The 22,980-nt window shown below is 39.7% G+C and overlaps 2 protein-coding genes across 3 annotated transcripts in view; one reads left to right on the top strand and one right to left on the bottom strand.

Annotated features, from left to right (window-relative positions):
- The window catches only part of phospho2 (phosphatase, orphan 2), a 234,655-nt gene extending 212,152 nt beyond the window's left edge, over positions 1 to 22,503 (top strand). The window contains exons 1-4 of one of the 2 annotated variants that reach the window (XM_079554773.1): positions 18,964 to 19,022; positions 19,542 to 19,612; positions 19,687 to 19,781; positions 21,717 to 22,503. In XM_079554773.1, coding sequence (XP_079410899.1) covers positions 19,542 to 19,612; positions 19,687 to 19,781; positions 21,717 to 22,279 — 729 coding nt within the window. In that variant the 5' untranslated portion in view covers positions 18,964 to 19,022 and the 3' untranslated portion in view covers positions 22,280 to 22,503. Of the gene's footprint in view, positions 1 to 18,963; positions 19,023 to 19,512; positions 19,613 to 19,686; positions 19,782 to 21,716 lie in introns of those variants that run through there. The other variant, XM_079554772.1, reaches the window with a different exon arrangement.
- On the bottom strand, positions 15,451 to 18,681 carry LOC306962470 (synapse-associated protein 1-like). Its single transcript, XM_079555608.1, has 9 exons — positions 18,371 to 18,681; positions 17,654 to 17,763; positions 17,511 to 17,577; positions 17,029 to 17,102; positions 16,795 to 16,934; positions 16,557 to 16,714; positions 16,270 to 16,319; positions 16,040 to 16,193; positions 15,451 to 15,954 (listed from the first exon to the last, which is right to left on the bottom strand). Exons 1-9 carry the CDS (start codon positions 18,573 to 18,575, stop codon positions 15,830 to 15,832), a joined length of 1,083 nt encoding a protein of 360 aa, XP_079411734.1. The 5' UTR covers positions 18,576 to 18,681; the 3' UTR covers positions 15,451 to 15,829.
- Positions 22,504 to 22,980: the final 477 nt, after the last annotated feature.

Here is a 22,980-nt window from a genome sequence, read left to right as displayed (position 1 = left end):
GCTGCGCAGGGCCACAAGTGAGCTTTCGGAGGAGGCGGAAAAGGGTAGCTTCTGGCTCTGGTTAAGAAGGAAGGATAGGAGTTGGGGAAAAAACGCTTAACCCCAATGACAGCTGCAGGGGATAACATCCTACAGCTGCAGGGAGTGACAGGGAGACGTCCTTGTCACTGCTCCGCCACCATGAGACGTTCCAGGATTAAAGGGGCGAAACGTTAGTGATTGGTGGTTCCTGGCTGATGACCCTGCAGCTGACCCTGCAGCTGACCCATGGGCACCGGAGGAGGTGCGACAGGCAGTAATGCCAAGCAGGAAATTACACCTACCTGTATACATCAACTGTTTTTTTTTTCTTTTTGAATTGTTTTGATTTTAAAATTACAAAGGAAAACAGAATATCAGGACAGTTGGCCTTCCATCCAAGTAGTAACCAGGACCAAACAGTATTATAATAGGGGACAAAAAAAGAAAACCACAATGCACGTCTCCCACACAACACTTCTTCTTTTTTCTTTTTTGATGAGATGGCTAAAAATTGCCGAAGTGCCTAAATTTGGTTGCAAAACAATGATATAGATACAGAAACAGAAACCAAACAGATAGAGCCAAATATTAGCTATTAAAAAGATAGTAAGGACAGGACAGGGCACATTAATGAACACATTTAACACACGTGAAAATTCATGTAAACACACCACTGTGGTTTGTAATTACCATCCGCACTCAAACTCACAAACTCTCACTCATCCTGGCTTATTGTAGATGTTTTAAGTGGTCGGGGTGAACCGTAGCACCCAGAGGACACTTATGTAGGCACTGTGTATACTTTGCTACAACCTCATGAAAATAAAACAAAGTCTGTTAACAATTAAACACACATTACTTAATCATTTCTTAGTTCGCAAAATTCCAGAAAACTCTTTTGCCTTGCAGTTAAAAAGTACAGAAAATACACTACAGTCAATGGGGGAAAAATACAAAGTCGACGTCACAATTTCCAACACATGACTAGTTCTGCGGTTTTGGCACTTCTCTTTTAAAGGAACTGAGATACAATATCAAAAGTTTTGGGTGTGAAAAGATACAACTCAAGGTTGTGAAGGTGAGAATCCACTGAAACATATTAGATCAGTCAATAATAAAAATAAAACTGTGGATAAACTCAGTGGAAGTAATATTCTTTTACCTGCAGGTGGTTCAAAATTAGAGTAGACAAGGAACTGATTGTACAGTACGAGTAAATTGTACGAGTAAATTGGTTCAGCTTTATGGAATCCACACAAGCCCACATACTAGGTCTCAGTGGTGAGGGAGAAACAATGTGGTGGCAGTCTAGTATTTCAGGACAAGCACAGGCTTGCCAAATTGAACTTAAGCTCTCGAAACCAAAACAGTCCAGGTAGTGGATATAGTCTTGTCTGGATTACTATGATTACTGTAATACACTTTGATTACACGTTGTTAAGTCTCACAATGGGCCTATCACAATACAAAATTTGAAGTTCAAAATATTGAGGCAGGAAAATATTGCAATAAATGATATTATTGATGACCAAAAAGTTGCGATATCAATGAAACACAATGACATTTTATTCAGTAAAATTGTTTAAGTATTACAAAAATGCACAAAAATGTATGAATGAAATATAGTCGTTGTATTAGTCTGGCAGGTAATTTGTTTGTATTCTCTCAAATCTTAAAGCATCTGGACTTGTTTATGCACTGTGAACTGAATGAAAAATTGCAATTAGATATTCGTTTCCAAAGCTGTGCAGGCCTAATTCCGTTTCCGACAATTATTAGCTGCAACCTTTTTTTTCTGACGCCTCGATCTCATTATTGACAGTCCACACATAGAGTAAACCTGAGGGCAACGCCACAGCTCTGACACATCCTGTCCATGAGCCGATCAAACATAGCATCCATGTGTGATCACAGCCCTGCCCTGACCACCACAGGCGCAGCACTGATGGAGAGGAGCGAGCAGCGAAGAGGAAACAGTAAAACAGTGTCAACCCGCCCACAGACCAAGTGTGAACACAAGAGATGCTCAGTGCTCAGTAATGTCTTTTGTGTTTGCATCTGTCTGCATACATTGAGTAGTCAACCCAGAAACATGCTATAGTGACAAAAGGTCACACTGTGCTACTTGGTTTCCGCTACTAAGAAAGCAAATATCCACATTCGCAGGGAGTTTGTCAGATCCTCATTTTTTTTTTCCAACAGATATTTTTGGACAACATGCTAAGTTCAGAAACAACCTTCAATATTGTGTACGATGAGGTTGAGTATAAACTGTTAGCCGCAGCCAAAACTGGTTTCTAGCTCTCACTGATTCAATTTCTTCTGAATTTACATTCACATTCCATAAAATAGTCTATGAGGCAAATTACACTATTTTAATAGCCTTAATAAAAAAGGTTAGATGGTGTAGATTGGTGTTTTGTCTGTGCACAATTTTTTTCAACTATAATCTGCACTTCACTATGCAGGGAGATGTAGCCCATAGAATTGACATCTACAATGTCATATGTACCAAACACTGCTTCTTGAAAAAGTGCTATAACTTCAATCTGAAGTGTTAAATAGATCTTCAACCTTAAATAGTCTCATACAGAGTACACTTTTCCTATTCTCCACAAAGGCAGAATGTGTGGTACCCAGCATTATCTCCATGAGGGGCATGATTGACATTTCAACCAATCAGAGAACAGCATCTAAACAAACATGGCAACTTCCCCGAGTGCATAGACATGAAAAAGAATGAATAAAAAACACACTAAAGACTGAGCAGCTATGCCATCGTTTGCCTGATCAACAGTTGAACCACCGGCAGGCAAGAGAAGTTATGACCTATGTTCTGATTCTGAATGATACTGGATATGAAAGGTGCATTTTAATCAACAGGTTTATTGGCCAATCCTGTCTCAGAAAAGATAGATAGGCCTTTATTGTCCCACATGGGGGAAATTTGTTTTCACAGCTAAGGCAAACACATAACAGACAAACAAAGAACATTATCAACACATTACTCAAAAATATGCTGGATTTGACACAAAATTACAGGTTGTTTAATGCAGCTATGGCAGAGGGGACAAGACTTTTTCTAAAGCATGCCCGGAGTCCTGCACCTGCGGCAGCAGAACGAAGTGTGTGTGGAGAGGATGAGTCCACGGCTATTGTACGTGCGAGGCGTGTGACTGCTTTCTTATTGATGACAGGGGAGATTAATGAATTTAGAGAAAAAAAAAACATGTGAAAAAAAAAGTGGAACAAGGCAGCAGGAACCGCCCACTTGTTGACAAAGCGAAAGTGGCGACACTAGCCAAGTCAGTGTTTGATGAAGAAAAGAAGAACAGAAAGGAGAAGAAGTAGATATCCAGATACTTCACACGGATCAACAGGGAGCGGATAGCCTCGTGGTGACATTATAAAATTGGCCACGGTATGAGCTCAGTATACATTGGTTCGGATTCTACAAGGGGAGGATAGCAAGCAAACTAAACCCCTCTGTATAATCTGCCGACGACTCACAAAACTGGGCAATACAAAAAAGTATAATCATTATTAAAACAAAAAAAATAGAAAATTAAGATTGAGCAATGAACAGTTGTTGAAAATTGTATCTGCTCTATTGTTTAGGGTTGGAGATCTGCACTGTGACTCAACTAAAAATGTGTTTAAATCATTCAGACAAAATTACATTTTTTCACAAATTTTTTAGTCTTTACTTTCGTTTCTGTTCTTCTCAACAGTTCCTCCACCTTCACCTAATTCGACTTGTGTTGTAAACTAATGCTGCCACCATTATTCCCACACCCACTCAACTGTATTGTCCCTGCCTGCATGGCTTCTGGCATCAATGCAGCTCAAGAATTTCCCCCTTTCTTTCACTTCCTAGATGGAGTGAGGGTGTGCGTGACAGAGAGGGAAGCACTAGCCCTACGTATGCAGCGCCAATCACTGAACCGTGCAAAGTTCGGAAAGTCCTCTCATGTACTTTTCTGGTGTGAACCTTTAGAAGCGCTTCTTGCCACTTGTTGCTTGACTGTGTTTCCCTCCCACACACATTACAAAAAGAGCATTTGTGACTGAGATAGACAGCCCTCATGACACTACCAGCCAGTTTTCCAGTAAATTTTTGCATGTCTGCTTATGAGTCATACGTTGCGTTTATTATTCATGTTCACGAGAACGATCTGGTTTGATGCAAGCCGACAGTGACACGGCAGGCCAAAACAAAAGACGTGACACGAAGTGAAAGTAGACTCAGCAAAAAAAAAAAAAACATTTCCCAAAGGGCTTATCATTACTTGCCATCTTCTCACCTGGCACACGTGGTTGTTCTGCTACGCGTTCTTATCCAGTCCTAGAAATGGGTTGTGACTTGTTCTGTATGATTGCAAGTTTATCTCATACTATAAAGTTGCATGAAATGATTGAAGCAATTACTTTTGGGGCTGTTTCGTCCTTGGGTTCTATTATACCTATACCACAGACGCAGAATATGCAAGGAAAGAATGTGCATGGATTGGAAGACAACCTCGGGGGAACAAAAGGCGCCCTTTGTTGTCGGGCTTTAGAGTCGAAGTGACAGCCATCGTGAAAGGAGGTCAAAGGTTGCTGTGTGGCAGATCCGAGACGGTTAAGCTAATGTTTAAGAGAGACCTGGACAAACAGACAAACAGCTGACGCCTACGGCTGAAAATCCACTGGCAGACACTGTATCAAACTGCAAGATATGAATGAAAGGTGTGGGATAACATTCTCAACAGAAGACATAATAAGATGCAAGATAACCTGGAGGGAAGATCCAGTCTCATGGCATGTCCATGGTATCAGAGAACGGTCGTTTCAATTAGATCACATTCATATTCCACATTGTAAGGAAAACATTTAGAATTGTGATTGTACTAACAATATAACCCCATGGAGATGGGATGCTTTGTGTAATGTTTGTACTAATAGTGTTTGCAATTTTCTAATAGCAACTATGTCGGGTCGAAACATTGCAATTTAAATAAACCTTCTCCAAGGATTTGATGGTGTGCGGGAACTTCTTTATTAGACTTTGCTTCCAGCCTTCATTCTACGCACCCATCGCCAATCGATGTGAAGTCTCCTTTCTTTTTTCTATAATAGCAACTATTCAAATAGAAATTTTGATAAAAAAGTGCAACCATCATTCATATTACATTTAATTGTGTATCTCCTGTAGAATAGCAAGACCAACAATAGCATTTTTCCTTTCACTCACTTTTAAGTTTAATGCAATTAATAAGAATTGACAACAAGAAAAGTTGTGCGAGTCACAGGAAAAAGTGCCAGGTTGTCTCCAAAGATTTTCAGATACTATTGAAAAGATGTAGCGGTTTCCTAAAGCAATATGAGATCTGTGCACCTTTCACAAAGACTCCACACCATACTGCATGTTTTTAGTGCAAGTTTTAAACAGGTTTCAGTGCGACCGCAATGACGCATGTCTGTGACTCGTGCTTCTCCAATATAAATCCAAAACATCATGGATTTGATTGTTAAAGCTAAAATACTTCTGGTCTTTCATAATAATAGGTAATATGTGTCTTGAATCCCACACATGGTCTGGGATCTTCTCTCTGATCACACAATAGTTTAGTGATGACTCTTTATTTCATCAATGGCACTCATATTGTGTCAAACTACAGTACATAATGCTCAGCGCTTTAATGTTTCCAGCTTAAAACACTACGGTACTATTTCAATTGCAAGACAACACAAAGTCACATAAATCCTCCAAATTCTAGTCCAAACAGCCTTTCCTTGGCTCGAGGTTGCCAGCATCTTGAATGCTTCTTTGTAACAACACAGGAACAAACTGGCAAGCAAAGGCCGCTGACAGGGTGATTTATAAAGGTCAAATTCAGTGGGGACCTGCATGTGAGATAATTACGCACATCACATACGTTTAAGGCATGACCGCTAATGGCGAAAACTCACTCTGAGCAAGGCACATGCCACAGAATGACAAGTAGGACATCTCAAGTGAAAGTCGAAACAATTTGCACAGACCAGACAGCAAAAGTGGAATGTTCCCTAGGCTAAATGCTTTGAGACCTTGCATTCTTTGTCGTGCCACCATAGTGATGTTTCCAAGCTTTCTTTATCTGTGTTTTCGCCTCCTCTGCAAGGGGGGAAATTGGAGGTGCAGGTGGAATGCGGTAGATTTTTCCTCCGGGGGGTTGTGAATAAATCAATAAAACAACACACAGCAGACAGAAGCCGGCATGTTATTAGTGCGAGATCAGCCCTGCGCGGCCCCGTAGGTGAGGGTCAGGGGGCTTACATTGTCACCGGGGGCTTTCTATTCCTCATTATGAAAGATACAGGCAGAGGCAGTTCAGAAGATTTTTCTAAGGGATCACAACCATGACATATAAAGCCATGCTCTCAAAACAAACAAAAACAAAAACAGGCTTCTGTGCAGTTTTACTTTTGAACATCAAGGTATGAGAAAGTCGAGTGAGCTCTTTTGATTACACACCTAGATGCATCAGGAAACCACATTGGCATACTTGTGAAAAAAGGCAACGCTTTCAAGTGATGGCCTGATGGCATGCTCTGACACCAAAGCATCCCTTTGACTAAAGTGTGAAAAGCAACACTCAAAATGACTAATATTCAAAAATAGCCTATTATGATGCCTCCTAGTTGGATTCTCTCTCATGTTTTCAGGACAGGCTGAATAAAATATTTGTATAGTGACAGTCAGGAAAGCCACATAACAATAGGGTTATCAACCAGTTTTCTTATGCACGTTAGAAAAGTAAGAGCCTGATAATATAATGTTATAGGCTAGTTGAAATATAGGCTAAAATCACATTAAAACTTAAAACAAAGGAAGAAAATAATGAGAGAAATGAGAAAACAATGCCACATAAACTCTGAAAGACGTGTGTTATAAAATCACATTAGTCTGGAGCAGGTGTGCGCAGTGAAGATTCAATAATGATCAGTTGCTGGGTCAATACAAAGTAGCCTCTCAAAAAAGTTTAACAACAGTGAAGTCCTACCTTTCCGTCTATGCAGCTTGCACACTTGACTTTCCAGGTGTATTTCTCCTTCCCGGAAAAAGAAAAAAAAAAAAACCTGCGCCAAAACGGAATGTTTAGGTACCTACAATCCCGCAAACTGATGGGAAAAGCGACCGACAGATCACCAAAAAACGACCCGCGGTGGCAAAAAAGTACGCAAAAAGTACACCGACCGCAATGTTTTTCTTCTCATCTCAATAATTATACGTGGGGAAAAAAGGAGTATAAGTATTTCTGAAAACGAAGAGAGGAGCGGCTGGCAGGTTTCAGCGCACCATCGGACCAACTGAGGCTCTCCTGAAACAATCGCTCGAACAGGCACGCTGCTGTGAAGGTAGCCATGACAACAACAGCGACCACTTCCGGTTATCCTAACGCTTTATGTTTCTCATCGTTTGTTGTTGCGCGGAGCGTGTAGTAGGTGCATTAGTATAACAATAAAATATAAAACAGGTTGTAGGGAAGACCAAATAGCACGCATCTGTCATTTATTCGTTCAGTTTAGCCGGGATGATACGTTACTATTTTATTCTGAAGGGCGAATGCACGTCCTGGCCATGCGTAATAATCTCACGCCTATCGAAGTTTTATTGTCCATTTATGTGAAAGGGGGTTTTAGACTAGAATACAAAACGGGTCAAATTCAATCTACTGTCAATAGTCAAGCTAAACATTTGAGAGGTTTTGATCACCTGAAGGCTGAATGTGTAAGTGAATGGTCTATTTAGAACAAATGCCAAATTGAATCTACTGAGTCAATACTACTACTACTACTTCAACTACTCCTCCTCCTCCACTACTACTAATACTAATAGCCTACTAATAATAATTATCATAATAATCTGAAATGGTCAGTGTCTTGACAATTTTTTGACAATATATCATCTTAAAGGACTCGTTCACAGTTGAGATATGTTCTTACTTGAGCTTAGACGAGTTGGTGCTACCTGTCTGGTCTTTGTGCGTGGACTCAGTCATGCAAAAAGACCAAAGATGTTGTTAATATTTGGCCTCTCCCAATGTATTCCTATAGCTCCAAACGGGGGTGAAGTTGGAAGCTACCACACTCCTCCAAAGGCACGCACAAATACCAGACAGGTACGTATCAACTCGTCTAAGCTCAGGTAAGAACAAAATATCTCGGTATGGAAATCCTTTAAGTAATAGCCTAAAGAAAGCAGCCTATGTTAAACTGCCTTTGATGCCGTCCACTAATGCTTCACAAACATCACTGAGAGTTCACAAGTATTTACATAGGCTAACGTTTTCCAATGTAGGCCCACAGGGATAATGACTTGAAGAAACAGTGCTTCTGCAGTTGAAAGGACGGGTGTATGTGGGGGAGAAAGACGGAAGTGCTTAACACCTGGCTATATCCCCTCTGTGAATGCTTCCTTGACTTGACTTGTGGTGGATACGTTTTCAGTTGGACTGTGTGGGCATTGGCTGGCAGGTGTTTGCATACCCAGGCTTCTCATGTGTGACAAAAAGCATGTAGGGACAAGGCAGAACATTCATAATGTCTACTTCAACTTTAGTCCAATGTGTCATATGCACTTTTCAGTTTTTTAATCAAAATACACCTGTATAGATCGCCGAAAGACATTCACATTTGAGAATATTTTCTTGTTTGCAGATGACTTTAATTGCAGTCATTGTGCTTTGGTAATTGCACAGTTTCGAATTGCATTTCAGATTTAATGCAATTACATGTGCAGCCCTAACTGGTAAAGGTGGAAGGCTCAACACTTGTCACGGCAAAGCAATGATTTTGGAAAGTTGCAATGTAACCACACTTTTGTGTTTAACCCCGTCAAAAAAAGAAATGCAGTTGTGAAACACTGTTTGCAGAAGGCTTATCAACTTCAGCTGATGCAGAACAATAGTAACGTCCAATACTAATACATCACCAGTTAAGGGCACAAACATGGCACAAAGCAGCCAGGCGAGTTGAGGGGGGGCAGACTGTGTTTATGCAGACACGTCATTCGTGCTAAAATGCTCTTGCTTCATGGACTTCAGTCTGACATTATTCATTTATTGTATCATATTGAATAGTCATGCATCAAAATCTTCTCCATGTATGGTAGCCTAAACGAAACAGTTGGTTTTGTGGTCATCTCATGTGCTTCTGCCGTGACATATAGATCAAGTTGCGTTAGACATACAGGAAGTCAAAATATTAGGATCTTATGACAACACGTAATTGTGGTCGGCCTCAAGCCTAAAACCAAAAGCACTGTGCGCTTAACCTGTTAACTTTTCTGAACAATATAATCTACCCACTCAAAGGGACGGGATATGAGTCTTCTGTCAGCTATGCAAACAGTTGGTATTAGGGGAAATATTGCCTTCATCCAGGTTGTCACTACAATGTAGTGCATTGTTCTCTAGAAAAGTAGTGCAGCCATATCAGTTTACAAGTGCAACTTACTTTTTGAAAGGGCATTTGGAAAGTTCATCAATCGGATTTTCATAAACGCTGATGTTACTTTGAGAAGGGGTTTATATTTACCAGTTTTGTGGAATGAGGGCTTTGAAAGTGCCATAAAGATGTTACAACTAACACTTTGTCCATGTGTCAGCTGCACTTGCTTGTGGTCAGTGTTAGAAACGAAACGACATCCATCTATTTTCTGTAACCTGTATTTCCTGCACAGAATAAAGTTACGCTATATAGTCCTATGTAGCATTTTAACTGTGTTTTCTTTCCTTTTATATTGCATTATTCATTCGCTGGACTCAAAGAAGGCAAAACAATTTTGCAGCTACAGCTGCCCTGGGTCTGACTGACTGGCTGCCAGACAGCACAAATGTTGTCAATAAGGATACAGCTAGTATGCACTTGTTTGAGCTAGGGTTGGCCCACCCAGTTCCCAGTTGGTTGGTTCCTGCCTCCTTGGCCACTGTCACTGTCTGTTTCAATGTTTGCCTTTACAGTACTGCTGACAAGTTATTGCAACTTCTGTAAAATCAACAACTACAAAGTAATTTAACATGAAACAAATCTCCAATTCCTGAAGAATTGTCTCAACAAACTTCCCATCTCACAAATGCCATTCTGTGTTATCCTATAAACTATCAGCATTTTAAACAACATGACAGGCTGTCGTCTTGTCTGAGGAAGACGTTTTGGGGGGCCTATAGTAAAAATGACCTCACAGGAGAGTCATAAAGCCTAACGGGAGCTTTCTTCCTGAAAAAAGAAAACAAAAAAAAACAGTTTTACAGCGTTTTAAATCCGCCCTGCATCTGCCAATCAAGTCAACAACCATTCATCCATTCGTTTTTGGTCAAAGATATAAAGACAGATTTACAAACTGACTTATAGAAGTTTAACCGTTTCCATTGCAAAAGTTTATCAATTTTCTTCACAGTAATTGCTCCCTCTTTTCATCAAAGGTTAATAATGGTTTGCTATTCTACAAAGAAATACAATTGTATAGCTGCTTACCAGGCTAATACTTTGACTATGTCTCATTGAATTTGATAAAACTTGCTGATTGGTTTAACGTCAATCTAAAATCGCTAAAACCTGTTTCCTGTTATGGGTGAAAATGTACCCAAAGGTTCCTGTTTTAAAGAACGTCCGGCAGATTGTTATCAAAATTCAGTTGGCCAAGGGACTTTTTGCGCAACGTTGTAAGGCATGGTTTTCATGGAGCGCGACAAGGTACCTAAAGGTCACCAACTGTGTCTCCTGTCGGCCTATGTGCACAGACTTTCACCTTCACTCCCATCCCCCTTTCCCTGTCCTGAACCTCCTATTGACTGAACTCTATTGTTTGTCTAATCCGCCTCTGCAGGGTGACTACACACAATGTGTAAAATATTGGAAACTAGTGACACTGTAAATAATGACAGCTAATAGCACTTTACAGCACAGTAATGGTGAGGGTGAAAGTGTCATTGTGGTTGTTACATGGTAATTACGCATGGAGAGTCATTCTGCTTTATTGCAGGTTAACATGAGTAACCATAATCCTTACCTTGACCTGATATAAAGGCAAAAACTTACACCTTATACACTGGCCACTATTAGTTCTCATGAAACATCGTGTTCCCTTGGTTTTAATGTGGAAACAGCAGCAAAATAAGTAATGAATGCAAATAAAAGAATATTGAATGGAAAAAAACTGCACACAGGAACAGACAGAACAATAACAGACAAACAACCGAGCACAGGTCGTGTTGTCGCAGCAGAGCATGGGTCATCTTAGAAAAGACATTATCCCAGTTCCCATGTTATTTCTATCCAATTAGCCTATTGTTCTGTAAAGGAAAGTGCAGCCAATTGGATTTGCATTGGATGATGCTCCAAGGACGCTCTTCGGCCAAACCCAAGTGTTGCGCAAATATGTGTCTCAATCTCATTTATGATGAAATAGTGGGCTCATAAGGTCATCATTTGAATTTGAAAGCTGAACATCGATCGATACACTGTTTCAAAGCCGAAACAAGTGTGTGCTGTTGTTTGTGGCTATCTAAGGTGCAGCCATAGGCACACTCTCCATCAAAGTCTATAAATCCCCCTAATGAATTATTAATGCATTGTTAAATCACCATTGAACACGGTGGCAATAACCCCCACATACACATGGGTCCTCCTAATCTGATGGGTTGCTTCTATCGCTATGGTAACCGAGGAGCCGCAGCTGCCGGACCCTGGATGTGATGCTAAGATAAAGGTAAGCAAAAAAAAAAAGAAGAAGAGAGAATTCAATACAACAATCGGCCTTTACAATAAACTAGGCTTCCATGGGTACAAGCTATTAACATTATACTGACGGCTTTGGCCTATTGATTGGTGACACGCAAATTGGGCAATCATTTTACAGTTCACTTGGTACGGCGTGAACAGGTTTAGACTGTGCGTTCCGAACATCTGTTTCACTAATGCTAAAACATAAAAAAGCAAGTCGGGACGTGTCTGTCTGAGTGTCTGGCGGGGTTATGTGTATGTCTCATTTACAACCGTGATTACAGACTTTCGACCTGAAGATGGGGAGACGAAAAAAAGAAAAAGAAAAATACTCAGGCCCTCCCCTCTTTTCACCATTCCACGCTCACTGAGGTACCGCTCTCGATTGACTTTCCTCCGGCCCACCTCCGCAGTCTGCGCTCAGAAGTGACAGACGACAGGGCGTGCGTGTAAACTGCGTATCAAAGGCCACGGCGCACAAATGGAGGTCTGAACTAAACAAGAAACCACTTCACAGGCTGATGCGCGATGCTGCTTCCCCTACGTACAACTACTAATTTGAAATGAAATTCAAACTGTTTACGCCACTGTCTGTTTTCCATTTATTTGTGTTGTGAGTGTGAGGTAAAAGCTTCCCTGTCTTTAGCCAATCGGATGTGGGTGGTGCACTGCACTGGGGTCCAAGATTTAGTCAAATGATTCTCTTCAATTTTAGTCTGTTTTAAAGTCATGGGCATTTACTGAAGGTCCTCTGCTTCATGTTTCTTCTCCCACATGAACAAAGCACAGACCTATTCCCTTGGCAGCGGATTTAAATGATATGAATCAAACTGTTATTGGAAGTTTGGATGTTTTTTTTAATTTTATGTAGTCGTATTTTAGTCAACCAAAATATCTGATTCTGGACATTTTAGTCATTTTGGTCTCTTAAACAACTTTGAATTTTAGTCAGGCAAAAACAATTGCAATAGATAAAGATGGCATCGCGTCATAGAAGGGGGCGTGGCTTCGCCGAGGGGGAAAATAGAATCTTTTGGGAAACACAATTTTCCACTTTTTTAAGCCATTTTCTGGTGGAATATGAACTTATTTATCACACATAATTAAAGTCAAGTGTAAATCGGGCCCATGTGGATATTTTGCACCAGCAGATTGTTCAGTAGAAGTGGAAAAAAAACGGCAGTCGTAGCAAGCGCTAGCGAGCCGTTAGCATTAGCACATGAAGCATCATGTTAGCATTCTCCGTTATTTATGTATAGAGTTCGGGAAAGTCTACAGTTACCATGGAGATCGGCCATCTTTGCAGCTGTTAGCATACATTTCCATTGACTAACATTAGCTAAAAACAGTTTATAAAGTGGAGAAAATAGCCGTGGAACAGCTCCAGTAGCTGCTGAGTTACTGCTGGTAAATACATCTAACTCACTGTGGTGTCCAAGTGTTTTAAAGTGAACAATAACTCCAGTATTTTAACTTCTAAAATCTCCATGGGTTTACAATTGCTGCTAATCCCATAATGCTTGGCGATATGACGTCACATTCCCGAACTCTATATATAGGCTATTGAACCACTTTGCTCCTCTCCATGTCTTTGTATCTTTATGTTGTAGAAAACTATGTTCACAATTCAGCATTTTGTTAAAGTAGTTTTTGAATAATTAGAGAAAGTTTAGATCTTTCTTCAAATTGTTTTCCCCCTTAACTGTTTTCAAACATGACCATATATGGGCGATTCCAGAGATGCCGTCTGTATAGATACAACGTTTTTTCATTTCTACTGAACAGTCTGCTGTGAGACAATATCCATATGGGCCCGATTTTCACGTGACTTTATTTATGTGTGATAAATAAGTATATTCCACCAGAAAATGGCTCAAAAGAGCGGAAAATTGTGTTTCCCTAAAAATTCTATTTTCCCCCTCGGCGAAGCCACGCCCCCTTCTATGACGAGATGCCGTCTGTATCCTTAGGTTTTGTTCACGTGACATCACAACATTCTAAAGAGCCAATGTGGAAGGCAGCTGAAAATTCTATGACTATGGTAACTGTGGTAACTGGCGTATTGCAGATTTTTTTTTTTTCCGTCATAGTTGTTCCACAAAATCCACATGAAACAAAAACTGTCTCAAAGTTCATCGCCTCCTCTGTCAGCACATATGAACTAATGTCCAATTATTTTCTCTGACAGGTGTCCTAAAGTGAAGACAATATTTGAAAAAACATAGGAAAGAGTTTCAGACATAAAAATAATGTTTCCAGTTTCTGAATCCAATCAATGATGAGGAAAAACATTTGTTAATTGTTGTTTTGGAGATTTCTAACAAAAGCTGTATTTCTCCCATAGAGTATTGCCCCCTGCCAACCTGACATTATGAAATCATCACATTCTATATTGTGAACGCTACCTAATAGGCTATCACAGTAAAGGTACACAATATTAACATGAGCACCCTTGTCCCTTATCTAAATATGGCAAGTTCAAATCCAGATGGTATTAATTATAGTTTTTTACCAAGTATGTGGCCATTTTATGAAGGAAAAAAAAAAAAAGTGGCAGGAATAGAACTGGAACTCACCTACTGTGCATATGTTTCAATAAACTACTAATTACTGGTAGGAGTGATCTGCACATTTTTGTCTAAACTTGAGATTTTTATGAAAGGCAGTGTCAATAGAACCAGGCAACAAACTCTCTTTGCTATTTTGCCGTCCCCTTATGATAATGTGTCAAAAGTCGTCCAGTAACCAATGTTTTTTGTCAGATCAACATTTTTTTTTCTTTTTTAAACTAAACAAGCTATTAATAAAAGACAGACTTGATTTTAAACTGTCATATCATTATATGGTTTAGGCCTATTGCTAAATAAACGTAACCCAAACCATTTTCCTAACCTCAACCTCAATTGTTCCCGTTTCTAAACTTAATTGTTTTCCACCTCCTGGCCCCAACCATAACCAGTTAGATATTGTTCTTATCAAACACATCCGACAATAGCCGTAAAACTTTCAACTGCATAGTAGAGACTTTGTTTATGAAAATTAGGTTTATGTACTATATCATTGGGGAATAAAATGTTTTGCTCCATAATATTTGCTGCTGCTACAAGCACCATGCAAGGCACTGGGACCAGGCAATAATGCAAAGTATACCACATTAGTAGAATTATATAAGCATAGTTTATTGTGATATAAATATGATCAACAGAAAGAAAAAAAAAGAATGGCTACAGTGTCCCAGATTCAGAGACACAGTAACAGACAGAAAACAGGAAAATATGGTGCATAAAAAACAAAGAAGAAGAAAAACACTTGATCAGTTGAAAGTTAGAATCTTGTATATTTACATACATTTAATTTTACAATAAACTCTACAGTACTATAGATAGACTTTGCTGTACAGGCCACCAGAAGGAAAAGCAGATCGGGAATAATGGCATCCTTGGGTAATTAAAAGGAAAGTTGTGCTGATGCGCCATCTGGTGGCCTCTCCACGCAATGTAAGAAAAGAAAGCAATGTGTGTGAGAACACGTTAGTCTGCCCATTCATCCAAATGTATTATCTGTTCGGTACAAACAAACCGAAAAATCCCCTAGACCTATAGTTTTAAGATGAAATTCTGGGATTGAAAAATGATGAATCTTTGCCCAAATGAAAAACAACAACAACAAATTATGATCAATTATTTAAAAAAAAAAAAAAAAAAAAAAAAGTTTATCTCAGTGTTTCATTGATGTGGTGGATTCTTCCATGGAAAAGATATACCGTATAAATGCAGTTTTCTTAACAAATTCACTTTGTCAGACATGTGCTTGGGCTCGGCTCCATGCTGGCAAGTTATTAACTTAGAGGAATGAACAAGTACTTCATTGATACCCCTGAAATAACCACTACGTCCAGCAGAAACATCTTCTCTCGCCATCACCTTAACAGACAATAGGCTCAGAGGTACAAAAAACGCCAAGAGATAATAGTGCGCAGGACAGCACCCCCTTGTGTGCATTTCTGGTCACTTCATTCAAATAATTACATGTTGGTCACAGTGTATGGCATCGACAGGATCTAGTCCTCCTGAAGCATCTGCTCAATCTCCTGGTCCCACTGGTCGTCCTTGTTGTCCGACTCGGTTACAACCTCGTATTCCTGAAGCTCCTGCTGCAGCTCCTTCTCCCAGTCTGCCGAGTCGTCTGCACACGTGCACAGAGAGAGAGCAGGTCATTTAGAAAGATGTCAGGTAGACTGAATAAAGTGAATTGACGAAGAATTTACGACCATCAGGTGAAGGCGTGTCATCCTTCCTGTCAAGCACGAGTTGCTCCATCCCTTTCCTCAAGTCCTCACTGTTAATGGCAGCGGAGTCAAAAGCGTCGCTAACAAATTCAGACACTCCGGGGCTTGTTGATATCTCCTCATCTTCATGTTGTGGCTAGAAGAAAGATGATATCTATGAATCTTTTGTCATCTACAGCAGTGCTTGTAATGCAATCGAATGTATAATGCACCTTTTTCATGTCGCTGATGGAAACGGGTGGTGTTTTCGGTCTGACATTGTCTGAAAGTTGAAACATAAACAGTCTATTGAAAAATATCAGACAGGCAAGGCTCAACCCAATCAAGAGACTTCTGCGACTTATGTGACATTATATTCTTCAGGAGGAGACAGCTTCAAGTATATGGTCAGTAAAAGCGGTCGGTCAGGCTATAATAAAGCACCACAAAATGTTGCATAACGAACATAAGCAGCAACAGCTTGTCAACATGTAAATGCGCATGGTGATTTGCTGTTCACCTGTTAGAATAACATCCTCAGGTGAGACGCTGGCCCTCCGCTCCTCTCCTTCCTGATGTTGCTGCTGCTGTTGAGCTGCCAGAGCGGTGAGCTGAGCAGATTGCTTAATCAAAGACACGCGGTAGAAGTAATTCCTCCAGAAGACGTCCTCTTTAACACTGTGGAAAGCATCCCATAAATGTGCATTAAATAATAAGGAAGTGGTAACTGAGGATACATTTTTGAGGCATTTACTCACCTTTTGGGCACAAGGTCAAAGCGCATGCGGTTCAGAAGCTGGTCTTCTTCTAACATGACGGCAGCCAGCGGATACATCTGATCCATGTCGAAATGGAACTGTACTCCAGCCGGAGGGTCACGGAGGAAGTTCCTTTTGTCCTGTTAAACCATAAAGTACATGGTAAATGGACATGTATGTGCATATCAATCAATTGATAATATTATTATACTGTAGAAGCAATTTAGCACTTACAGCTGACAGTGCCAGAATCTGCTGCTGAATGGTCTCCTCTTCATTGTAGCCCACCCAGGGAGGAACTGCTGCTTCTGGACACACAGTACGCACAACTTGGTTACATAACAGTGTTAATGATCAAAAGCTGTTTTGACTATGCACGCTTAAATTTGTGTATTTAAATAGTTTCATCTTCCTGTGACGCACTCTGGTCATCCCGGTGTAGCTACAATGTGCTATACAAATAAACTTTGACTCATCGATTGATTGATATGTAATACAACAAAATTTACAGGATTTGGACAGTGAAGGAAAGTATTATACATAATATCTAGTGCTGTTTGAAGAATGTAAGCGTGTAGCTGAAGTGACAGTCACGGTAAAAATAGATCTAAAGTTATAACAACTTCAAAAGACTATATTCAGCCTCAGAGACTTTCAGAGGCTATTTAAAAACAAAATAAAAACGTTCTTCTTTTTGTCTGACACTCTGGCTTTACCTGATCGCTTTGCCTTATTTTCCTGGACAAACTTTTCCTGCTCCTTCTGGAAGTCTCCAAGGAATGTCTTAGCACAACACAAAAATCAGAAATGAATGTCATCTCAATGCAAGGACTGTTTCAAATGTTGTAAAACAGGTTACCTTGTCAATAATTTTACCCTCCTCTACACTTTTCTTGATAGTGTTAGCTGTTTCCACCACCGAATCCGAAATCTTCTTGGTAGCAGTGGAGGCAAAACTGAAGATGAAGCCTACAAAAGAGGAGGGAGAGAGCATTGGTAGTGTTGTTGTGCATTAACAATTATTTCTTCTTCTTCATCATCCATAGATCTTATTATAGCACAACACATTTGTCTAGACTTAACTTTGAGCATTGTATAAATTGAACATTTACTTCACAACAATTGTAAATACCCTTAGGTCTGCAGGGATATGTGATATGTTCCAAAATTATTGTTACTGTTACTGTTTTATTGACATATTATTATGTGATACAATATCCATATCCAATTTACACACAAATTAATAGCATTTTTTTTTCCCTCCGATATAAATGAAACTTCTTTCAAATGTAGGACACTGTGCACACTGAAAAAAGACATTGTGTACAGAGTGTAGATGTTCAACAAGTTTTGCATTTAATGGCATTTTGATGATAAAGGAGCTGCAGCATGTTAAAACAAAAGCACAAAAGTAGTGTCGCTGCAAATTTTGGACGTGGAAATGACGTCCCTGTGAGTCTTTAATGAGCATATCATCATCACCACTATCAGTATTATCACCTCATAATCCGGTTACTGAATTATATAATCACTCAAACACATACTGACAGGCCCCGGGATAAATCGACTCTCTCACCTCCCAGTCCCTTTGTGTGATCGGAGCTGTCTTCTTCGGTCTGTCCCTCTCCATCCTCGGCAGGTTGCTGTTTGTTTACCTCGTTCTGTGCTTCTACCACCTTTTCTTTCTCTTCTTCACTCTCATTCTCATTTTCTTTCGCGTCCGCCGTCTTTCTTGGACTCGAGTTTTCAAAACCCAACCACGACCCCAAGCTGTTAAACATGTTTGCGATTTGATCTGTCCCTATAAAAAAGGGTTAAAGAAGAAAAAAACAATTATGACGGTGGCAGATTGTTGACTTAACGCAACCAGGAAATGAAAATGCCTTTTCTTCTTTTTCGCGTGTCGTTTGTGTGAACCATTACACCGCCATCTTGCGGTGGAACATGGAACCTATGCCTCTGTAATACATTTTTTTTCTTCTGTTGAACAAAATAAGATATCTTTGTTAAAAAAAAACGAACATAAAAAAACACAAGGCTATTGGCATCCTATTCACTATTTCCTAGCACCATCGACGTCTAAATTGTTGGTTGGTTATCGTTATCGTTGAAATTTATCTTTTTTACCAGCAGGTGGGTGTAGCGAGTTATTATCGTAAACTGGAGGCACATGAAGAAGAAAAACAATTGTACACACTGGACTGTAAAGGCTTACAGAACTGTCAGCGGTGAGTTTGTTTGTTGAGCTCTAAAATAAAATAGTGATCACGTTTTCCTCTCAATGAATATGTAGGCTAATGAAAACAATCGTTCTTGTTTTGTGAATAATGAAGCATTTGTGAATTTTGTGACAAGTTGTGGCTGTTCTGCTGCTGTTGCTGCTGCCGGGTGTAATTCATACAGTACAGTTTCACTTTAGATAAAGTAAAGGATGCAAAGTGAAACCATATTTAATCAATGCTATAAAGCAGTGGTTCTCCACTTTCAATATGACATGCCAACAACTCATAACCCATATTATTTTCAACCTAATTTAAAAGCATTTTTGCATCTTAATGTAAAAAACCCCCACAAAAAACAAACATTGTTTCTTCATAGAGTTTTTTATTCAAGCATTGCTTTTGACTATCATGATCTTCAAAACAGTTCATCAAGATTCATATATAAGCTTGCATTGTATATCCCATACACATTTGCTTCCCTCTGTGTTTTTAAGAGCTGCTAAATGTTTTCTGTGTGTGTAACAGATGAAGACTCTCATTGCGTTTGATTTTGACCACACACTAGTGGATGACAACAGCGACATGTGGGTGATAAGGTAAAGGAAATTGGTCTTTAATCACAGAAATTAACACCTGAATGAATAACATCTAAAGATTTCGTATTTAATAGATGTTTACCCGACGGGACGCTTCCTGACTCTGTGGAGAACTCTTATAGAAAAGGACATTGGACAGAATATATGGGAAGAGTGATGAAGTACATAGGTAAGAACGTACATTCTCATTTTATCCACAGTTTGTCAAATTTGTACTGTCTATCACTTAGTTTTACATTAAGATGATAACGTCGTTCTGTCTCAGACTGTGAGGTCACCCATATCCAAAAAGCTTCAGAGAGACCATGTTTTATATTGAGCACTAAATAAAACCATCTTAGACTTGATGCCAGTACAGTTTATATATTAATATCTTAATGTCTGCCTTTACTGTGCCAAAGGGGACATTACATTTTGGCTCATAGTGTTGTTGTTATCTCAATACTGAACAAAGTTTAAGCATTTGGTGCATTTTGCTGACATTACGCAGTGCTACCTAACCCATCCTTGTCTTTGAGCCTAGTGTGAGCCTTACAGGCAGCTGTCCAACATGATGTCATTTTATCTGCGACACTTTCGAAACAACCTTAAACAGTGACTTCATATGCAACATTATGCTGTTTTCTAAACATTTAAAGATGTCATTAAATACCAGTAATTGCCTATTTTGTTTTTGTGTTCAATTCACTCTTGCATGGTGGCATAGGGGTTTATCTAGCACTCTGAGAGCAAGAATGTTTGATTCCCATTGGTAGAGTCTTGTGTGTGGAGTTGGCATGTGCTCATGTATGTACAGGTTTCTGCTACCACTAAAAGAACCGCCACAGGTCCATGCACCTAACATATGTAAATTACATCCAGAAACATCATGTACATAAGGAGTCAGGACTGCCTTGTAACAAGCTTTTTAGTTGGACTTATGCTGGAAAAAAATAAATGAGTGGATGGCATGGCAACGTGGTAGTTGGCGCTCTCGCAAGAAGGCCAGGGAGGTATTTTTGTTCTCCCTGTGTCTGCCACTGCGGTGATATCTCTGGATGCTCTGTTTTTTTGTTTACTTTTTATGTTAAAGGGACTATACAGAGTTTTTTTTTTTTTTTTTAAGTAATTAATTTAATGAAGTAAAAAAAGTAAATAAAAATTTTGAAAAATTGAAAGTAATTAAAAAACATTACATTACATTATATTACAGTCAAACTGGCATTACATCTAAATTGCAAAAAAATATAATTTTTCCATAGAGACAGAACTCACTCAATAACATTGCTCAACTACTTTTACGGCGTACATTTGTAAAAAACACAAACACTATGGTCTAAAGCAAATTCAGCTGCAGTCCTCACTGAAATTTTACACAATATTTTGCTCAAAAGTTTCTTGGTGTGTCCCAATTTCATTTTGAATATCAAAATTTACCCCAATTACCCTGTTTGATTGAATGTTTACATATCTTAAGATACTTAATATCCCAAGATTTTTTGTATTTGTGGCACTAAAATGGCACAAAAAAGCATTACATTTTCCTTGCTGCTACCTGTAGAAACCCTGTGAATGCTATGCCGCCTTTAAAGGAATAGGCCACCGTTTTTACATACCGAGATATGTTCTTACCTAACTTTAGCCGAGTTAATATATCCCCGTCTGGTCTTTGTCCGTGCGCTCTGTCACGCAAACGGAGCACATACGCAGCCTCTCCCACATGTCATATAGCTCCAAAAAAGCTCACGATAGAAGCTACCAAGCTCTTCCACGTGTTCCCTATTTAAATAAAGTTACGTGAAGTGTTTTCATGCGAAGTATATTTACACAGAAATGTAGCATGTCGATTTTATAAGCAGATAAAAAGGGGTACTATATTGTGAGGCGTAATGATACGAGGAGCAAAACGTCCGCGCAGTAACTCCTAAAGACTTCCCCCCGCTCACTTCCGTCAATAACCTTTAGGAGTTACTGGTCAAAAAACGGACAAAGACCAGACGGGGATATATTAACTCGGCTAAAGTGAGGTAAGAACATATCTCAGTATGTAAAAACGGTGGCCTATTCCTTTAATGATAAAAACAGTTCTGTGCACAATCCTAATAGACCTTTAATCTTTTTCCAGGAGAGCAGAACGTGACTCCAGACCAGATCCGCAGCGTAATGGAGACCATCCCCTTCACAGACGGAATGAAGGACTTGCTGACTCACATATCGGAGCATAAGAACTCCATCGACTGCCTTGTGGTCTCTGACTCCAACAGCCTGTTCATCGAGTGGATCCTACGAGCGTCTGGACTCGATTCGGCGGTAGACAAAGTGTTCACAAACCCGGCTACGATAAACGACCAGGGCTACATGGAGGTACGCGGCTACCACGCTCACAGCTGCGCCAAATGCCCAGTAAATATGTGCAAGAAAGAGGTGCTGGCGCTTTATTTGTCCGAACAATCAGACGGGGGCGTAGAGTACAAGCGGGTGTTTTACGTAGGGGACGGCGGGAATGACCTTTGCCCTACTGCCTGTCTGAGAGAGCAAGACGTGGTGATGCCAAGGAAAGGCTACACGTTAGAGAAACATCTGGCTCAACTCAAAAAGCAGCCCGGCTCTCCCCTTAAACCAAGCGTCATGGCCTGGAGCAGTGGCATTGAAATTCTGCAAGAGCTAAAAGCGAGTGTGCAGCCCTAAGTTGCTTCGACTTTAGCAGAAGAAGTGTTGAGCTTGTGTTGCCTTTATCGCAAAAGTTTTTACGGCAAACTAGTGTTCAGTGGTAAGTTTTTGAAATATACTTGAAAAAATGTACCTCGGGGCATGTGGACAAAAAAACGGGATGAATGAACAGCACTGAGACTGTGTTAAAACAATGATTTAATAATGCACTGATTTATACATATTTTATTGAGCACACAAAATGCTTAAAGGGACTATACAGAGTTTAAAAATGTTAAAATTAAGTATTTTCCTCCCCCTACATATTCCAACAATGTCTTAAGGTGTAGAATGAGCCCAGACCTATTCACCACAACTGCCTCTAAAATCCTGCGCTGTTATTTAAAAAAGTGTTAATTCGGGTCTGATGTGCCGTCATGCACGAGCTTAATATAGAAGCTGCAGTTGCACGTATGACCTAAGGTGGCAGTGGTGAGTACAAAATGGCTAACTTGCATCTAGCCCCTTTAATAATGTAATGTCTGCCATCCATCCATTGAGCGTTTGCATACTCTCTACTAGACTGTGCACTAATGGATGGCAGTCATTATTGCCTAACTTGGTTTAGAAAATCTAATTTTGATTCATGACTGTATAACTTTTTTTTTTTTTTTTATATCATCGCATTTTAAAATTTGCACTGCCAGCATGGACCTGATACTAAAATAGAGACGCATAGA

This window comes from Gobius niger (genome assembly GCF_951799975.1).
Source record: "Gobius niger genome assembly, chromosome: 4".
Taxonomy (NCBI): domain Eukaryota; kingdom Metazoa; phylum Chordata; class Actinopteri; order Gobiiformes; family Gobiidae; genus Gobius; species Gobius niger.
The sequence above is the reverse complement of the archived record's forward strand: the minus strand, read 5'-3'. Positions and strand labels throughout refer to the sequence as shown.